General features: G+C 35.0%; 1 protein-coding gene across 1 annotated transcript in view; it reads left to right on the top strand.

Moving 5' to 3' along the window:
• DLG2 (discs large MAGUK scaffold protein 2) overlaps positions 1–22,290 on the top strand; it is a 2,182,864-nt gene that overhangs the window by 324,558 nt on the left and 1,836,016 nt on the right. The window contains exon 3 of the mRNA XM_063671283.1: positions 19,001–19,146. Coding sequence (XP_063527353.1) covers positions 19,001–19,146 — 146 coding nt within the window. The remainder of the gene's footprint in view (positions 1–19,000; positions 19,147–22,290) is intronic.

Here is a 22,290-nt window from a genome sequence, read left to right as displayed (position 1 = left end):
GAAGTTTCTACCCAATCTCTTCATGGAAACTGCAAGCTCCTTGCAAGCAGAGGGTATGTTTTCTACTTCTCTACTTTCCTTTTATATTGCTCTATGCATAGTGGATGAACAATAACATTTAACTTGATTAATGTACCTCTGCTCTCTGGTTTGCCATAGTTTTTAAGCTATGTTCCTTGAAAATGTAGGGTTCCACAGATCTAACCCAAGCAGAATCTGCTAGGTGTAACAACAAGGCTTCCTCTTCCTTTCTTCAGTAGGGCAGCTTTGTTCATTTACTTTTAGCCTTATGTATTTGGTTTTGTCTAAGATTTTGTTTGACAAAAAGGTCTGATTCAAACCCTCCACAAAAAAATATTTTTGAAAACCATGTATAACATTTCATTAGGTCCTGGAAATAGACCAGTACACATTTAGAGGGTATGGCTTCTTCTATCTGGTCAAGGAGAGACATTTCATTTCACTTTTTAAATAAAAGTAAATGAAAACTAAATAGAAGATCTTGAAAGTTAACAGCATCTTGGATTTTCTCTTGTTCAATTATCCATTTCTTTCAAATGAGGGAACTGGGGTCAGAGAGTTGATGTGAAGTTTATAAGGCCAGATAGCTAGTTAATGGCAATTGGGACTAGAACTCAGATCTCTGAATCTTTCTAGCACCCCATACTACATACACACACAGACATACACACACAAACACAATTTCTGATCTTAGTATCAACTCTGATACATGATAGTATGGTAACAGAAATTATAGAGATTGGGAGACATGAACACAACACATAGCTATGCTGCATTGTGAGTTTTATATCAACCTGGGTAATAAGGGGAACATACATGGGTATGTGTGCATTGCATATAAATAGCACTTAATAAATATTTATTGAATTACATGGACCAAGATATTTAAATATATGTTCCCATATTCTAATATTCTTTTCTCCCTCTGCTATTATTATCATCATTTCTCATGGTCAAAATTAACAAAGAGTGATAATGAAACCTATGTACAGTAAGATGATTAAGATACATATGGTAGGGTAACAATTCCAAGGTTGGAAAACATAACTTTCAGCTGTGCACTTCAAAACCAAGCCTGAGCATACATTTTAGTTCCAGAGTGCCACCTTCCTTGTGTTCAATTTTCCTTAAGTAATGGGGGTTTGCTGTACAAATTCAAGTGGAAATACAAAAGGCAGAGATCTAAACATTGTATGAAGCCTAAAACGTTGTATGAATCCTAAAATGTCCTTCTAAACATAAAATAAGCTCTAACTTAGGATAGTGGTTAAGAGCAGGAATCAAACAAATCTGGGTTAGAATCCTGGTTCCATCACTTACTAAAGGAGTGACTGTGCACTTCCTTAACTTTGCTCCATCTCAATTTTCCTATTTGTGAAATGGAGATAATAACAGAACCCACTTCATAGGTAGTTGCAAGGTTTAGGTAGAATAATGCATTTGAATTTTTTTATCATGTCTGGAATATAGTAAGGGCTCAATAAAAGTAAGCCTTTATTATGATTGTTCTTGTTATTGTTGTAGCTGCTGTTGTTATTAGCCACCAGGTTATTCTCCTATATCCTCAACAGCCATTCTCCCAAATCTCATCTCTACTATTATGGTGAATGTGCAGCTCTCTGTTTTGGGTTCTATTCCTCTGAAATTATCAACTAACTGACTGTTTTATTTTTTAACTTTGCAAGTGAGAGTATCCAATTGGATTAGCCTATCACCACCTGTGTAAGGCAGCGTTCTTATACCAGGCCATTTCATACCTACTGGCCCATCTAGCAATTGACTAGTCTCAGGTCAGGTGCTTAGCAATCACCAGTCAGTCTGGGATAGCTTATATGTAGGAAATACTTCAGAAGGGGAATGTAGGCCCAGCAGGCATTCTGACACTTCCTAAAAGATGATGGCGTAGTGCTTACCTGCCACCTTGCCTGACTAGTATAAGAAGCATAGAAAAAAGAAAGCCAAATTGTAATACTTTGATTAATAACAAATGTGATGTTTAAATGAGTAAAATATAAGTTATTCCTTTATGTAATAGTATTATTAGTGAACTTAGGCAGCAGAGAGAAAGAAGGTTGGAAATAACAGACCAAAAGTCACTCAGGGCAAAATCATTATTTGTGATATGTTAGTAGTTTCTGTCCAAGTTTCTGACAAACAGTAGTTACCTAAAGAGGAACAGAATGTGCGGTCAGCCTTCCAGAATCCTATTGATTCTACCTTCCTGTAAATTATAGGTAGTTATGCAGCTGCTTGGAGAGATTTCTTCCCATGACAGTCTGACCTCATGTGCTCTTAAGATAATTTTGTGCTGAGTGTTGCCACTATACTATTTGTATTAATTCTCTCAGGCTAAAGGTAGAAAAGGAAATAACACAGAGAGAATAGCCATTTTCTAAATGAATCAATTTTATGACAGGGAGGTATAAGTATTTTTCTTATATCATCCATAGCTAAGTTCTAAAGCACAACTAGAAAAATTGTGGCAGCTGCTAGTTATGCATCTGTTAGGGATAAGGTTCTGATGTGCTTGGCATCTGCCTGCATAGTGACTGTTAGAGACTTATTCTTATACTTCTAGGTCCAGAACGAGCTATGACTGTAGTGGAAAGCTTCTTGGTTTGGGAACCAGGAGATTCAAGTCCTGGTTCAGGACTGGCTTTGTGTTCTTGGAGAAGCCACCTTAATTCACCAGGCTTAGTTTTTTCATTTCTACAGTAAGCAGATTGATAAGATGATTTTCAGCCCCCTCACAGTTCTAGCCCTGCATAATCGAGACTCACAGGCTCCTTTTCTTTTTTACATTGGTCCATTCAATGCTTTGCTTCCAGATCATGCCACTTGAATTTCATGCCTCTGTCTTTTGTACCATGTATTTGCTTTACACATCCATCCATTCGTTGATTATCTCATTCCACCTTTATCGAACGTATATAGTCTTCCTGGCAACAATGATACAAAATTTACTGACATGATCAATACTTTCAAGGTCCTAAAAACCGAGTACAGAATACAACATCTACCTACCTGCCTGCCTCTCCAGCCTTATCTTATACCATTCTCTTTGTCCTTCTCTAATGAGTTGGTTTTTTTGTTTTGTTTTGTTTTGAGATGGAGTCTTGTTCTGTCAGCCAGGTTGGAGTGCAGTGGTGTGATCTCGGCTCACTACAATCTCTGCCTCCCAGGTTCAAGCAAGTCTCCTACCTTAGCCTGCTGAGCAGCTGGGATCACAGGCATGCACCACCACACCCAGCTAATTTTTATATTTTTAGTAGAGATGAGGTTTCGTCTTGTTGGCCAGGATGGTCTTGAGCTCTTGACCTCAAGTGATCCTCCTGCCTCTGCCTCCCAAATTGCTGGGATTACAGGTGTGAGTCACCGCGCCCAGTCTCTAATAATTTTTTTAGGGTCCTTGTCATGCTTTCTCCTCCCTCAGGTTCTTGCACGTTCTCCATCTCTTCCACTTCCCTGTCCTCAAACTCCCATGCCTGAAAATGCCTACTAATCCTTCTGTCTCAGTTGAATGTTCTTCCTCCTTTGGGAAATAAACTCCCTAGAACAGGCTTTCTGTCATGTATTCTCATTATACCCTATATTCTTTAGGCCTGATATTCACTGACACTATAGTAGTAACTTGATTAAACTATTGCATATATCCAGAAAGAAAATTTTGCTTCTGGACAACATAAATGTACATGGATCCCCAAGGATTCTGCAGAATCCTAATTTTCTTTCCCATCTATCTGTTCATACAGCGTATGAACATTTGAGTCCATCTCTGATGGGCATAAAGGGTATCTCCTTTATGGTTTTCCTGCTTCTTTCTCATTTTACTCCTTGTTTGTTTTGCCTGCCCCAGACTTTAGTTTTTCCTGCAGTGATTCCATTTACTGTATCCCTGAGGAGTTGGAGGGGCAGTATCATGTTCTCAGGTCTCTACATCTTTGAAGATTGTTTTAGCCCTTCAGGTACTCTAGAGTGAAAAGTCTCTTAACACCGACAAACCTTTCTCTGCCTAACCCATTATAACTTTAATGTGTTATTGTGCTAATACACATTTTGTTTTGTTGCTCCCATTTATCAAATATCTCTTCCATGAAGATAATTGGAAGTGAAGTATGGAAATTTGTCATATTTTGCTTAGTCTTCTTTTTTTCTACTAGACTGTTAGTTTTTATCATAGCAGAGGCTAATCTGTCTTATTCACTGCTGTATCAGTACCAGGCACACAGTCAATACTTAAGAAATATTTGTTGAAGAAATGAGTGAATGAATAAAAGGTGGGAAAGATGAACCAACCAATTTATTATTACCATATAATATGAGGCATTCTATAGCATACATATATTATATCTGTATTTGGATATATTATAGCAAAGAAGATAATATATGTGTTATAGTTTTATAAATCAAAAAACATTATTTAGCTACTTTGGTAAGAGACTGGTAAGCTCTATACAGTACTGAAATGTTTTTCAAAGTGCCGTCCCTGGACCAGCAACACCAGCATCGCATGGGAATTTATTAGAAAAGTAAATTCTAGGCCCTACCCTAGACTACTGAATCAGAAACTCTGTTGATATGGCCCAGTAATCTGTTTTTTAACAAGCTCTTTGGGTGATTTCGGTGCACGGTAAAATTTGACAGCCACTGCTTATGTGAGATAAAGAATGGAGTGTGACTTGGCCTTTAACTTTGCAAAGTTTACATGTAGGGAAATAAAACATATATTCCAATGACACAGGGTCATAAGAATCACAAGATAAATGCAAAGTGCAAAGCCAATAATGGGGAGGAAGGGAGAAATGACTTTTGGTGAAAGAGGCTTCAGGGAGAAAGAATCTTTGAGCTGGAACTGCTGAGTCGTGGTCCATAAAACGTCCTAGATGACAAGAAAAACAAGATGAACAAACAAAATCCCTGTTAACCCAGAGCAAAACAAAGAAAATCTAACAATTACTCCAGACATAAAGAGTCAGTTTGTAATAGTTAAGGCCACAGGCTTTGGAGTGAGACATACCTAGTTCCTGTCCCAGCTCTGCCAGTTATAAATTAAGCAAACTGGGCAAACATCTCAACCTCTCTCTTCCTGAGTTTCTTCCTTTGTAAAGGGGTAAAAATAATACCTATCTCATAGGAGTATTGGGAATAGTAAATGAGATAATGTACATACAATGCTCAACTTGCTATGGTATGTTTGATCAATGGCATTTATTATTAACACAAAAATAGACTACTGAAGTTGAAAATTGGGTGAGGGGTTTGCATCTAGACAACCACAAAAAATTTACATCTTCTATGACCTAGATGTAATTTTCTTTCTTTGTTTTTTAGAAATAATTTTTAAAATTTATTTTTAGGGCATTAAATTTTTTTGGAAATAATCTCAAATGTGAAAGTACAGTACAGCACTTAAAAAAAATCTCTTGACCCATATGAGTGTTAAGTGACCAACTTGTTCCATTTCTTCCTAATACATTAGTGTATCTCCTGGGAACAAGAGCAATCTGTTATATAACTGCAATATTACCATCAAAATCAGATGGTAATATTGGGAATATTGGTATTAATGGGAAATTAACATATTGGGACATTGGTTAATTTCCTGTTAATACCAATAATACCAATATTACCAATATTGGTATTAATGGGAAATTAACAGATGTCCCAGTTAGATGTGCTTTATAGCAAAGAATTTAGTTCAGAATCACATGTTATCTTTAGTTGTCATGTCTTTCTAATTTCCTTAATTCTGGGGCAGACTCTCAGCTTTTACTTTTTTCTTTTTTTTGTGACTGACATTTCTGAAATAGGAATATTACAGAAGTGAGGCTGTGATCTTTTCATTGCATCCTATCAGGTGGCACATAATTAGATTTACTGCATTTACTTATAATGTTCACTTTGAGCACACAATTGAAGTTGTGTTTTCCAGGCTTCCCCACCGTGAAATTATTTTCCCTTTTGTGTATGTTTAAACTCAGACAAATTTACATCTATGTTAATATCTATATTTATCTATCTCTATTGAAAACCATGAGTTCACACTGATTACCCCAGTTCCAGTCTAACACTATATAATTCATTGTAGTTTTCTCTACTGCCATATTTTCACTCTCTTTTCTGATTGATTCAAATTATCCTTATTTTATTTACTTATTTGACCCATCCTTCTGTATGTAACCAGTCTCCCATTGCTACTGCCACCCCAGCACAGATACCCTCCTCACCAAACTCAGGCTCTCACAACCTTTGTTAGGTCACTGCTCTGCATGAGATACCTCATCACTCTACTTAGCTATGACAAAGCACTTCAGTCCCTTTCCACCACATGGGCGCCCTCCTCGTACTACTCAGGTTTTAACTCCATGCTCAGACATTATGTAGCCTATTTGGCCTTCCTTAACTTGTTTTAGTTCCAACAGCCCATATTAGCCTACCTGTCTTCAAGGACTCTTTCCTCACTCTGTCAGGCTCTGTAACTCTGCTGTGGTCTGCCTCCATACTTGGATACCCTTCTCATCTTGATTAGGCCTTGGGCCAATCTGACACTCTGCTCTGGGCCACTGTAGCTCTGTTCTCCAAACTCCTTCACCACTGGAGTAGACCTTGCTCTACTTCACCCAGTGGCTTTGGGACTGAATTGTTCAGGAAGGGAATGAAAGGGAAAGGGAAAGGGAAAGGAAAAGAATGAATGGAATGAAAAGAGAAAGAAGAAAATATGAGAAGAAGCTTATAGATGTATTTTTCAATAAAGCAAGAAGAAACATTACCATTTTCCAAAGACTGTTAGTGGAACGATCAGCATAGTTTTCCTTGTCTGGAAACAGGCAGAATGCCCTGCTGGTTTGACTATGGGGTCCTGTGTGGCTTTCCAGTGGTCTCAAGACTATCGTACAACATTAGGCAGTCTAAGAGAGAACTAGAAAGCTTCATGTCATACTTGAGGACTGCAGTTGATCGGATAGTTCTTGCAACATAAAAACCATTCGTCTACAAGCTGGCTTTCCACTATCACTTCAGAACAAAAGGCAGTATACTTTATTTAACCAATACAAAAGTATGCTAATGATACCTTAGGTATATTGGGTAGCATATTTTCTAATCTGTACTTTGGTATTTGGGCATAACATTTTCTCTTAAGCTAACTCTTCAGTTATCGGGGAAGTTGGGGAAAAAGAAAGGTGACATATTTAATGGCTCTTGGTTTTATTTTTCTACAATTCTATTTAAGCAGTACATTCTCATAAGATTTTCTAGCACAGTAGATCATAAAATTTAAAATAATATAATGGAAATGATTATATCTGTACTATAATTATATATATAGAATAATTAACTTTATATAATTAATATAATTTGTACACTACAATAAATTATAATATGATTGTATCATTTTGTACAATAATATAATTATATATAATAAAATTACATCATAATTATAATAAAATTGTATTACACATTTTATAGGAGTATATTTTCAATAATTTCTACAATCTAAAATTGATTTTCAGATAATTGGAACACCAGTGTTTACAAGCATGTACTTTTTGAGATTAGCCATCAGCTATCACTTACTGGACCAATTCCAAGTGAAATTACAGACTTTCATTTAAATTCATCCTTTTGATGCGGTGGAATGTGATACTTTTTTCAAGTGATAGTTGATATTAGATTTATTAATCTGCCAAAAAAAAAATACCCTTCATTTCATGGTATACATAAGAGGGGACTAAGCTTTTGGTATTTATGAGTAGAATTCTATACAGTCTTATGATTCAGAGCTGTATGTCCAAAAGAAGGAAAAAAGAAGAAAGAACAAAGTGAAAAAAAAAAAAAAAGAAAATCAAAACAAAACAATCTTGCCATTTTGGCAAGTTGTAATAAAAGTCCTTATATATCTGATTTGATGAGATGAGAGGGATGTTGTATTTTACACGTCAGAGACAGAGTTTTATTTTCCTACTTAACATGTGTCTCTATGGATAATGTCTCCCTGTAGACTGAATGCTATTCTGTCCTTATATGAGTTGTTTAATTGGACTGATTATAAAATTGCATAAAATCACCATTAAACAGAATATTAAGTAAATCTATACTTATGTGCCTGACAGCAAAGATTCCCCCAAAGTCTATTATTTCATAGCTTTTATGCCATCTTTTTCTCTTCTGCTGCTTATTTTCTGTTAAAGTTGGTTCTTATCCTCTGGAAAAAATTGTTACAATATTATTGCATAACTAGTATTTATTGAATACTCTGTGTTCACAGCATGTAAAAAGCAAATCTGAGAGGCCAATAGAGTCAATTTGTAGCAACCTCTTTAATATTTGTCTCCTACCTTAACTATACTGAAAGTCTATAGCTACTTCTATGCATAAGCATTCTTGTTTCCCTTGGCGTTCATCAGCTGGAAAGATACAGTCCCTGGAGTCCAAACTCTCATTCTGTTTGAGATTTTGCTGATGGAAACCAACCAAGTAGCTTCAGCTAAGCACTGTGCTGTTGAGATTAGTTAAAATATCCTTGGTAACAGGTCTTGGAAAGTTTTTGAGAGTTCCTTAGGTTTGATTTCTTTCCATCTGATGATCTGAAGAATTTTCTAAATGATATTCTAGTCATGCGTTTGACAATAAAAGATACTTGTTTTAGCACTGATATCATTTAATTAACCCCTAACATTCTATTATGCACACTGTTGCAGCATGTTGCAGTAAAGGGTGTAGGCTTAAGTGTCAAATGTAAATTCCAATATTAGCCTTGCCATTGTCCAGCCTGATGACCTTGAACCAGTCTCAGTTTCTCCATCTCTAACATAGGTGTAATCTACATGTCTCATAAGATGATCAGAAGAAGTTAGTAAAATGAATGACATTTACAAAGTACAACTAAACACATGGAGTTTATGCATGGCTGGTAAATGGCAAATGCTAATTTCTTTCTTCTCTCCTGTCTTCAATGAGCAATACCAATATTTAATCACAGATTGGAAGATATTGGGAATTTTTTAGTGGGGAGGTAGGCATGAAAGAATATGTAACTTAAAACTGGGCTCATACAGATTACATATAGTTACTTATCTTCTGAAGATTTGTAGAATTTACATTGTAAATCTTTGTGAGGTAAAAAGAATTGACAACATTACTACATCTTGAATGATTGATGTGAAATTGAAAGTTAATTATCTTCTAGATATAGAATGAGACACACCTGCTGGTGGTTTGGGAGTATAAGTGCTATAAGTGTAAGATAAAAGGTAGCTGATTTGCATTAACAATATCTTGAGTTTATTTAGTGCCTGCTTTTTGAGCAACTTGAAGTAGCACATTTATTCATCAAGGAGATATTTTGAATTAAAATTCATTTTAGAGGTCGTATTTTTAAAGACCTTATTTGAGCCACAAAAATACTGTGTTCCTTCATGCACATCTTATTGCATTTCTGTTACAATTTCCATTTGAATAAGCTTTTTAAAAACTTGTAAATAACAATTTCTGCTTCCTTGTCAAGTATTAATTCTGCTTTATTGATTCAAGTGTCTGCACTCTTGACTCTTATGGAAGAAATGACTCCTGGCTGAGCATATTCTATGTTCAGGTATTCAACATTTAATGAGACTGCCTGTGTACACAGTATTGTTGGAAGATATGTTAATCAAAGAATATCATAGCTACCATTTACTACGTTTTATATAACTGTTGAACCACGTGGAGTACTTACACATGTAAATTTTATAGGTGAAGAAGGTGAGGTTTAGAGAAGTTAAGTAACTTGCATAAGGTCACACATTTAGTAAGTATCAGAGCCAGGGCCATTCTGTTTGACTTCAGAGCTTGTGCTTTTATCTCCAAATAATTATACTACCTCACATATGCCCTATTGATCTGATCTTCTACCTCTTCCATGCCGTTCTGCACTGTATACTTTATTCCTCTTCGAGTTTCTTTTTTTTTTTTTTTTTTACAAATGTTACTGGATATTTCTCAGTTCCATGTTTATCACTAACACCTCCTAGTCACCTTACCATTTTTCAAAGTGATGTATTTCAATGTAATTTCAAATCTACAGAAAAGTTATAAGAATAGTATAGTCACTTTACCCAGATTCACCAATTGTTTACATTTCACTCTATTTATCATTTTCTATATATGCATGTCTCTATATATCTCTGTATGTCTATACACACATATACATATATACATACATATGCATATCAGTTTATTTTAATTTTTGTAGATACGGGTTCTCATCATGTTGACCAGGCTGGTCTTAAACTCCTGGCTTCAAGCAATCTTCCCACTTCGGCGTCCCAAAGTGTTGGAATTACAGGCATTAGCCACCATGCCCAGCTTTGCATGCATCTTATTAGTGAAGTGCCTGATGCCGTTCACTCATTTGAGAATAGTTGGGGGAATTAGGCACATTGATCACTAAATACTTATACATTTTCTAAAACCAAGAGTATTCTCTTATATAAATAGTGCAGTTATCAAAATCAGGAAATTTAACATTGCTACAATATTGTTATCTAATGAGCAGTCCATACTCATTTCAGCAGTTGTCTCCATAATGTCTTTTATAGTTGTATTTCCTCAGTCCAAGATCTACGTTACATTACACATTACATTTAATTGTCATGCCTGTTTAGTTTCCTTTAATCTGCAATAGTTCATAAGCCTTTCTTTTCTTACCTTGACATTTTTGAAGATTTCAAGTCAAGTATGTAGTAGAATGTCATAATTTGCATTTGTCTGATGTTTCCTTATGATTAGATTCAACTTACGCATTTTGGGCAGGAATATTACAGAAATGATGCTATGTTCTTCTTGGTATATGATAACAGGAGGCTCCCCGTGCCAGTTTGTACTATTTTAAAAAATAATTTTATAAGTATATTTTTATTTTTTGCAGAGATGAGGTCTCACTATATTGCCCAGGTTAGTCTCAAACTCTTGGGCTCAACTGTTGCTCCTATCTCCTGCATTCGCCTCCCAAAGAGATTACAGGCGTAAGCCACCATGCCTGGCCCATTTTGTTCTAATTGGTGGGGAGATACTATGAGGCTATATAATGCCATATTCCTTGTCCTACTTTTTACCACTAGTTGCAGCATCCCTCAATGATTTTATAATTCCATCATTTCTTCCATATTTATTAGTTGGAATTCTGTAAGGAAGAACTTTCCCTTCTCCCCCATTTAATCACTAATTTTTTCTGTATCAGGATGGACTAATGGATTATTATTTTATTAAAAAGGTTATATCCCATGACTGTTAATTTATTTTTAAGGCTCAAATTATTTCAGATTTAGTCATTAAGAGCCCCTTCAAGCTGGCTTACATGTCCTTTTGATATGATCCTGTGATTTTTGAGCACTTCCTTACTTTCTAGTACAAAAAGATGTACTAGACTAATAATTTCCTTGTTCTCATCCTGTGAGCCCTTTCTTCAAAAAGCCCTTGGTTCTTTTTAATAAAGTACTTTGAAACCAAGATTTCCTTCATCATCTCTCTGCCCCATCCCCGCTCCCTCCTTCCCTTCCCCTCCCTTCTCTTTATTTTCCTTCCCTCCCTCCCTCCCTTTCTTCCCTTTCTCCCTCCCTCCCTCCCTCCCTCGCTCCCTCCCTCCCTTCCTTCCTTCCTTCCTTCCTTCAGTTGTGCTTTGTCTAGGCACAGAAGAAGCCCAATCATATCAGAACACTGTGGAATTTGCATGACCCTTTGGGTATGAGCATTTACTCATTCTCTGGTCTTATGTGTTCAGCATCTATTGAGTTCCATTTTGCATTAGTCCTTGGACTCTGGGTTTTGCACTCATTCCTGTTTTGTGTCTTTTATTCCCTTACTTGGTACTTGCTTTCACTGGGTCTAGGCTATGAAATTTATATTTTCATTTCATCTACGTTCAACTTCAGTCCCTTCCTCATATTCAACTTTATTCCTCTAGTTCCAGATAATATTCTTAAAGAAACTTTTCTTGGTACAAAGCCTAAGATAGGGCGTTTACCACACTGATAAAGGCTTTATTGAAAATTCCACTTCTATGCTTCAGTGTCTACTAGTTTTGGACTCATATGGATTGGGAGAATGATAACTTTTTACTTTGCAGAAGAGAAAGTATGGGATATGGATACAGGATAAGGAAATTGGATATGAACGTTTATCTGACTCCCTAAGCAGAACCAAGTTTTCAGAAAAGCCTAATGGAACACCAAGACTGTAACATCATTTTGTAACATCATTACATATAGTAAGATCACCTGTGCTATACTGTCCAGCTGAATTCAAAGCAGGTATGTAGTAAGATAACAAGGTATGTTGGAAGAAGTGTAAGGCATATGTCTTAAAGCACATCTTACCATCTCTTTGTTGCAGCTGTAAGAAGGGAATCCTGGCCAGGTGTGGTGGCTTATGCCTGTAATCCCAGCACTTTGGGAGGCTGAGGCGGGTGGATCACATGAGGTCAGGAGTTCGAAACCAGCCTGCCCAACGTGGTGAAACCCCATCTCTACTAAAAATACACAAATTAACTGGGCATGGTGTTGGGCACCTGTAATTCCAGCTACTTGGGAGGCTGAGTCAGGATAATTGCTTGAACCCTGGAGGCGGAGATTGCAGTGAGCCAAGATTGCACTGCTGCATTCCAACCTGGGTGATAGAGCAAGACTCTGTCTCAAAAAAAAAAAAAAAAAAAAAAAAGAAGAGAATCCTCAGGTGATTTTGGTAAATTTTTGGGATTAAACAGCTTTGGTGAGCTATAGCCATATGTGCGAATCACTAAAAACCGAATGAATCAACAGTAACAACCTCCACAGGGGTTTCTGGTTGGCAGAGTACAGAGGTGACTGCTATTGTTCCCATAATACTATGCCTGGCAACATGAAGGCTGGGATGGGAAGAAGTGCAAAAAGAGTTTCCCCAGTCACTTTTATTCTAGCCCATAATAGATGAAAAAGTATGTAAAGATGTTACACATTCGGCATTCTAGTTACTTTTTTATTTTATTGTGGTTAAGTAGATAATTGCAGAGCAACTCATGAGTCACACAAGAAAAAAGCCTCATGATTTAAGAATCGTATTTTCTTAAGTCATGTAAAAAATCCTTTTTTCCATTACTTATATTTGAAGTTTGCCTAGTGAATTTTGGTTATTTCAAGAAAACCAAACTTCCTTTCAAGAGAAAAATATTTACCATTTCCAAGGACCTTAATAATCTCATCAAATGCTTGAAGGTATATCTCAAAGAGGAGTTTTAAGTGTCTTTTGAGGAAATAGTAGCATCATTGAAATAGGTATGTCATGTTAGGTGTTTCCTCTTGGAAGAAGATGAAATATTTTGAGTATATGTTGAGTTTTTAAGGATGTGCTTGAAAATACAGTCCTATTTATTATGAATTTCCTTCAACATGCTGTTTGACAGTTGAAGACCTAACTCTGTCAGAATCATTATTACGAAGACCAGATCTCATTTTGAAGGAGTGTACGTTAAAAGAGAGAGAGAGATTGGACTGAATAGGGGCTCTCTCAGCTATCACCTAGAAGTCAATTTTTTTGTTTTAATGGATCCTAAAGGCAGAAGATTGAAATACAGCTTCTTTCAACTAAGTTCTAATGAATTCAATCTAAATCAGTTTAGTCACTAATATCCATACTAAGTACTTATTGTTTATGAATCAATAGGTAGAGTTTTTCTCTTGCCATCTTCCTTCTATTATGGGGATCTTTCACCCTATTCCCCTCTTTAACCCCACTTTTCACTCTGAAGAAGAGGATTGCAGTGACTCAAAAGGGCTATTTGAATTGAGAGTATGAAATTCTTATCCCTGAGATGCTATTTCTTAAGTCCAATGTTGCTAGTGGATCAGAAGCCATGGACATCACCTGAGAGCTTATTAGAAGTGCAGAAATTCAGGCCCCATGTCCCCAGGAAATTTTTGTGTACATTAGAGATTGTAAACACTTTCCTGTAAGTTTGACAATAATTTATAGACGATTCTTTAAAAATTGTGACATCAAAATGGATACGTCTTCAAGAATTTGAGGAATTTATTTTGCATATCTCAGAAGTGGCAAGTCTTTTTATATTTGAGTAGGGAATGTACAAAATAAAAAGTGCTAGGTGCTGTGATTAAATCAAGGAGTCAAGTCACATAAAAATGTAATCTAAACATTATGCAGGGTTTAGCAGTCCTGAGTGAGAAGGGATTTGACTTCATTCAATGATTTTTCTTCTGTTTGAGCCTTAAAAAGAGAGGGAATACAAGTAAATGAAAATTACCAAGAATTCATTGTGTGTTTGCTGAGTTTAATTAAGGATAATGCTAGATACTAGAGAATATATGGCTGGATAGGACATTGTCTTCATTCCTAAGGGCCTTGCATAGCACTTAAAAACTACTTAGTGAACTGAAATGTTGAAGACAGGTGGGTGAACAACTATTTCTACTATAAGGCTGAAAGAGAAATAAGTATTGAGTAGATTCAAGCAATATGTTTTTGGAACAGGAGAAAACAGCAGCATTTTACTTTGCAGAAGAGAAAGTATGGGATTTGGATACAGGATAAGGAAAGTGGATATGAGCATTTATCTAGCTTCCTAAGCAGAACCAAATGTTCAGAAAAGCCTAATGTAATTTGCAACATCATTAAATATAGGAAGATCAACTGTGCTATACTGTCTAGATGAATTCAAAGCAGGTATGTCGTAAGGGAACAAGGCATGTTGGAAGAAGCATAGGCGTATGTCTTAACACATTTTACCATCTCTTTGTTAAAGCTGTAAGAAGAGAAACCCCTACAACTTTCCAAACATATTTTCTTTTTGATGATAGTTGCTTGGGTGTTCTTACTACCTACTCAATTGAACCCAGTTTTAGTAAAAATAATTTCTTGATGATGACATTTCATATTTAGATCTCTGACTTCAAATATTGTTTTCACAAAGACTGAAATGGAACTGGGCGTTGAAGGAGAAGGAGGATTTCTAAGTGTGGGAAAGGGGACCTGGGCCTAGAGAAGAGTGTGACTAAGAGATGGCAAGGGCCTGAACTCTGGCAGTGGGAATGGTGGTGGTGGTGGTGAGGAAAGAGGGTGCAAAAGAGAGATGCTTGGAAAGTGACAAGGGGATATATGTCAATTATTAAAAAATAATGCTTGTTAACCAAAAGTGAAATTTGACACTGATCATTGAATTAACATCAAATTTAAGTCATCTTTGACTTAATCATGGTTATTTTCTTCCTCTCTAGTAGTTGCTTAAGGCATGGAGAATAAGCAGACAAAAGAGTGAAATAGACTTTGAACACTTCGTCACATTTGGGGGTATAAATTAATGAAGATTTGCAAGTTTAATATTAAAAATATTGTCCCTAGGGTTTTTCTAAATGTGATCAAATCACTGTTTGTTATGTTTCAAAGTACAGCTTGTTGATATAAATGCATAGCGTGAGTATGATAAATATCCTTTTCTGAATAATTTGCACACGTAGTATTTCAAATTTTGGTGACTTGCAAATACTGCTTATGAAACTGTTTATATCCTTTAAAATGATACAGAGAAAAAGAGTCTTGAAATTTGACTATCTACAAAAATTGTTTTATTCATTGCAAGTCATTACTCTTTTAAGAGACTGTAGCTGCAGATATGTTTACAGAAATTCTTTTTTTTCTTTTCCCTTTATTTTTAGTTTTTATTTTTTTGAAAGTGAGTCTTGTTCTGTTATCAGGACTGGAGTGCAGTGGCATGAACACAGCTCACTGCAGCCGTGACCTTCTGGGTTCAAGCAGTTCTCCTGCCTCAACCTCCTCAGTAGCTGGGACCACGGGCACACACCACCATGCCCAAATTATTTTCTCTCCATTAATACGTGAGGCAAAATGATGCAAACATATTTTGTTTTCTGGGTTTTATCTTTTTTTTATTCCCTATTTCTCTGATTTTTCTCAATCTAATTAGTAACCTACCAGCCTGTATGTTATTAAAAAAATCTGGGAAAGATGTATATCTGTACAGCTTTTACCTTCTGTTCTTACACATTTTTCAAACATGACCTCACAGTTACTTTATTGCTAGTGGCAGAATAAAGTTGTAGCTGTACATAAAATTTAAGGATTACTAACTTTTCTCTGTAAATCTTAATATTTATGAAACACAAAATTTTTCTTTATTATTTATGAAAATATAATATTTAATTCATACAAAATAATATATGCAATTTATCTATAATATACACAGCATAACAAAACAAACATTTCTGAAATTGCTACTGACATCTAGAAATAGATCAGTACCATCAACTTGTATGTACTCATGTGTACTTTCCTTATCCCACTTCCTTGCCCACCCTGTCTAGTGAAGTAACTACATCTTTTCATGTTGTCCTTTGCTTTTGTCTATTTGTTTTGTTACATGTATATGTATGGATGCCTAAAAATATATGGTTCAGTTTTGTACATTTTTCAACTTTACAAAAATTTTTTCATATTGAAACTTGCTTTATTCACCCAACGTTATTTTTCTAAGATATATAGTTTCATGATATTATCATTCATTCATTTTTACTGCTCCATACACTCCATCTTGAGAACATATCACAATTTATCTATTTCACTTTTGATGGACATTGGAATGCTTCTAATGTTTGCTACTGTAATCTATGCTGTTATGAACATTTTGGTTTGTTTTTGGTGCATATGTGCCAAAGTTTGTCTAGGATGTGTACTGGGTAGTAGAAATACTGACTTATAGGATAAACAAATGTTAAGTTATTTTCTGAAGTGGCTATAGCAATTTGCACTTGCTGGGAATAAATAAGTTACCAAGGATTCATGTCTTTTTCTAGTCCTTGTACTGTGAGACTTAATTATTTTTGACTATATTTTTGATGTAAATGGCCTTAGACTATGATCTTAGTTTGTATTTTTTATCACCAATGAGGTCGAGGATCTTTCCTAGGCTTACCTGTGACATGTGTTTCTTTTACTGTGAAATGCCTGCTCATAATTTTTACTAATTCTTTTCTTTTAGTTTGCTTGTCTTTTTCTTTGCGATTTGTATTTCTTTTCATATCTGGATACTGTTCCTTTGTCTGTGTGCTGTGAAATTATCTTCTTTCAATTTGTACCTTGTCTTTTTGCTTTCCTTATTGATACATATGTATCTTATGCATAATTGATACATAATAAGCTACATATATATAATGCATAATTTAATAGGTTTGGACATATGTATGCACTATAAGCACAATAAAGATAGTAAGCATACACATCACTCTTAGAAGTTTCCTCTTACCCTTTTTGTAATCCCTCCTACTCATCCCTTTATTTTATATTTTGTGTTATAATCCAATACTAGGTAATATTTTTTTTGCTCAAATTGCTCCAGCTTTGGCCATCTTTGGCCGCTCTTTCATGTGGTTCTTGTGTTTCTTTGATATTCCCCTATTGTAGCAGGGTTGTTTCTTTGGTGACTATTTCTTTATTTGCTGGGACTATAAGATGTTCCATGCTCATCTTATGTCTCCTGCCCCAGTCCTAGGATCAACCATTTCTCCAAGGAGCTTCTTTTATTGGAAAATAGTGTTACAAACCAAGATCTAGGCTCTGGGTGTGTTTGTTCCTGCTGGGGTGTCCCTGCTTCTAGGTCCTCTCAGAAGACAGAGCCAGGAATTATATATGACAGAGCTGGGAAATGTCCAGATACATATTCATTTCTGTTTCTAAACATATTTTTATCTATCTCTCTATCCTGTAGCTCTTGAAAACTTTGAGTTCATATAGACCCCCTCAATGCTAATCTAATATGACAATGTTCATTACTCTTTACCAACACTGCACAGAGGCCAAAATCAGGGTGCTGGTTTTGTTTATTATTACTGTGGCATCATTGCTTCTAGGCCTTCTCAGCAGATGGAGCAAGGAAATATATGTGTGTATAACTGATTTGTGTATATACGTGTCTGTAAATTTTCTTATATGTATTCATCTGTATCTACATTAAGCTAAACATGTCTCCAACTCTCATCTAATATCATATGAATAATTTTAACCTTACTTGCCTGTAACTTTCTATAGAGCAGTAAGAAACTTGGCTCCCATCATCTACCATCCATTCACTTAATTGTTCAATTTTAGTATACGTGTATTGTGTTTTCAGAATTGTTCATCTGTACCCAACAGGACACAAGTTTACCAACTAGAGTATGATGCTTTTGTATAGTTTCTTTGACTTTGGTTTTATAGTCTCTGTTCATTTTCAAAGTTACTTAAGTCAGTACTTTTTTTTCCTGTTGACTTCTTGGAGGTTATTTTATGCATTTGTAATACAGTTACATTCCTTTGTAACAGTCTGCATTTCATCTTGGGATCCTCTGACTTCCTACATGATTTTTTTTTTAATTTGCCTACGTTAAGGTTTACTTTTTGTGCTATTGAGTTCTTTGGGTTTTGACAAATGGTTCATGTTATGTGTCCAACACTACAGTGTCATTACAGAATATTTTCATCATCCTCTGCATTATCTATTCAAGCCTCCTTCTCTTTCTCAGAACCTCTGGCAAACATTGATTTTTTTAAACTGTCTCTTTAGTTTTACTTTTTCCAGATGCTATATAGGTGGAATCATACAGTATGTAACCTTTCCAGACTGGCTTCTTTCATTTAGCAATATGCATTTAAGATTCATCTATGTTTTTGCTTGGCTTGATAGCTCATTCCTTATTACTGAATAACATTCTACTATATGGATTTACTACAGTTTATTCACTTTTTGAAGGATATGTTCTAGTTTTTGTAATTATGAATAAAGCTGCTATAAGCATTCTAAATGCAGGTAAAAAGATAATTTTCAGGATTTCTTCTGTTTTACTTTGGGATATATATTTATGCAGTTCTTTTAATCAGCAAAATTTCTGTATGTCTATATATGGACATATATGCAGAAGCTATTTATGAAGTCATGCATTACATTTTGATGCTTTCCTTACAGATATCCAAGAATTTTATGAGGTGACATTGCTAAATTCTCAAAAAAGTTGTGAGCAGAAGATAGAAGAAGCCAATCAAGTTTTACAGAAATGGGAGAAGACATCCCTTCTTGCTCCATGCCATGACAGACTTCAAAAATCTTCAGAGGTATACTATTGAAACTTCCAAAAGAACTGAATAATACTAGGACTTAGGCCAGTAAAGAAGTAATGGTAGTAGTAGTGATTATTATCAACAAATGGCAACAACAATAATAGAAGTGTAGTTATACCATACTGTATGCAATTTTCATATATGAAAATTCAGTTTTTCCAAAACATAAAATAGGATGGGAATGATATGATTCTTTATATTTTTTGAGTGGGTTATGTTAGCAAAATTGTCATAGCTTGAGTTGACTCAAGTCTAAGGCATTCCAGAGTTTCAGAACATGGTTACCTTTGCTGTAGGGGAAGGAGATGGATAGTAGAATAGGGAAGTGTGGTCTAAGACTCTGATTTCCATAGCAAGGGCACATATCCTGGGGCAACAATAAAATGATCAGTTGAGGTGTAGGAGCAGAATATTAGAATTCCCATTTCCATTTCTTTTAATCACATTCTTTAAAATTTTCTATATTTGAGTAACTTATATATTAATAGTAACTAATTTTAAAAATAAATATAAAGTAATTAGAGTTGTATGATCAACTTGTTTTTACAGATAGAATTATGGAATCAAACAGTTTGGACACTACTGTTAAAACCAACATTTACCAAAGACTAAGGCAAGTTGAGGCATGTCTCAGGTTCATAGCTAAGGGCTAACAGGGACAAGTCAATGGATACTTTTAAGTGTCAGTCAATACTTTGAAGGGAGGTAATAGTACATACCCACACACACTATTTGTCAAGATTGGAGTGGTGTAGCCAACCCCATGATTTGGAAGCTACATGGAATCCTAGTGCCAATCAATAGCATGTTGATTGCTGAGTTTATATTGTTAATATTGAGGCCTCTCATATATTTTCTGTCCTTCTCAGAGCTGATTTGTAAACTGGGAAGGACAGAACCTAATTATCACCCTAGTTACTTAAAAAAAAAAAGTTAATCATGACAATAATTTGATAAATAATAGATATCAACTTTGTGAAATTATACTTAAAAGCATAAAAATAAGCCTCATCCTAATTTTAGCACCTAGAAGTAATTATTTTGACTTTTTTAGTCCTTTTTTGTACAAATATATGTACGTGAAATTGGGACAATAGCATATAGGGCATTTTATGTCTTTTTCATTTAATGTTACACTAATAGCATTTATCCATATCATAACATTGAACATTTTTGGAAAATATTTTAGTGGCTATGAATATTCCATGATTTGGAATTTATTTAAGCAGATCTTCATTCAAATCTAGGCTATCTTCAATTTCCTGCTTTGAATAATGCTGTAATGGATGTGCATGTGTATAAGCCATTGCTGGTTTTTTTTTTTTCTGTTTCATTAGGATTGATTTTATAAATGAAACTATTGAGTACAAGGGATTGGACATTTTTAAGGCTCTGGATACAAATTGTCAAGCTGTTTTGGAGAACAGTGCTATCAGCCATCTTTCAAAAGGCCAATCTGCCTATATCTTTAGTAGCATTATTTTATTATTTAAAATGTTGTCAAATTAATAGATAAAATGTTTTACTTAATGCTTTATATTGCAATTATGTGTTCACTGTCATGACTCAACTTTTTAAATGATTATTGGTTATCTATTTTTCTTTCATGATCCATTCAAGCTCTTTGTTTATTTTTCTAAGTGGTACTAGAATTCTTAATTGCTTTGCAAGAGCAGTTTATTTATGAAACATGCCATCCTGTTGTCATAATTGTTATTTTTTTTCTGGTTTGTTTATTATTATTAATTTTGCTTATAGTACTTTTTAACCTTCAAAATAGTTTTAATTTTTATGTGATAAAATTATCACTTTTTAAAAAATTCTTTCTTCTTTGCTTTATCTTTCTTCATTCTAGGACTAGTTAAGTATTCGCCTGTATTTTTTTCTAGGCTTTCATTGCCTTGATATTTTTGATTTTTCAATTTTCTTTTTTTTAAAAATATAATTAATTAATTAATCAATTTTTAACTTTTATTTTAAATTCAGGGGTACATGTGCATGTTTGTTATATAGGTAAACTCATGTCACAGGGGTTTGTTGTAAGATTATTTCATCACCCAGGTGCTAAGTACCCAATAGTTATTTTTTCTGATCCTCTCCCTCTTCCCACTCTCCACCCTCTAGTAGGTGCCAGTGTCTGTTGTTCCCCTGTTTGTGACCATGTATTCTCATCATTTGCTCCCACTTATAAGTGAGAACATGCTGTATTTGTTTTTTTGTTCCTGTGTTAGTTGGCTAAGGATGATGACCTCCAGCTTCATCTATGTTCCTGCAAAGGGCATGATCTTATTCCTTTTTATGGCTGTGTAGTATTCCATGGTATATATGTACCACATTTTCTTTATCCAGGCTACCACTGATGGACATTTAGGTTGATTCCATGTCTTTGCTGTTGTGAATAGTGCTGCAGTGAGCATATGGGGGTTCATGTGTCATTATGAAAGAACATAAATTTTCAAAAACATTATTTTATTCAACTTCTAGATGCATAGTCCCATATATATTGCATAGAAGCATAAATGATAAATATATTTGTTCTAAATACAGTTGTTTTTAAAACAATTTTTCTATTCTTGTGGACTCCCCTTTCACTCATTTCCTGCTTATACTGTATCAGCTCTATCCTCCCTGCATGCAAGGTAACCGATGTTAGTGACTTGTGCATTTTTTGTGTTTTTTCTTTAATTTTTAATTTTTAATTATTATGGATACATAATAGTTACACATATTTATGGGGTACATGCAATGTTTTGATACAAACATACAATGTGTGATGGTTAAATCAGGGTAATTGGGATGTCCATTACCTCAAGCATTTATCATTTCTTTGTGTTAGGAACATTCTAATTCCACTTTTTAAGTTATTTTGAAATATACAATATATTATTAATTATAGCTGCCCTATTGTGCTACTGAGCACTAGATCTGTTTCTGTCTATCTACTGTATTTTTGTACCCATTATCCATCTCTTCTTTATTCTCCCTTCCCCATTACCTTCACAGACTCTTGTACCCATCATTCAACTTTCCATCTGCATGTGTACATTTTATTTTTTTAGCTTCCGCATATGAGTGATATTTGTCTTTCTGTGCCTGGCTTATCTCACTTAACATAATGTCCTTCGATTCCATCCATGT

The sequence above is a fragment of the Pongo pygmaeus genome, chromosome 9, assembly GCF_028885625.2.
Source record: "Pongo pygmaeus isolate AG05252 chromosome 9, NHGRI_mPonPyg2-v2.0_pri, whole genome shotgun sequence".
In the NCBI taxonomy this organism is placed as follows: Eukaryota; Metazoa; Chordata; class Mammalia; order Primates; family Hominidae; genus Pongo; species Pongo pygmaeus.
Note: the sequence above shows the minus strand (reverse complement) of the source record. Positions and strands in the feature narration are given on the sequence as shown.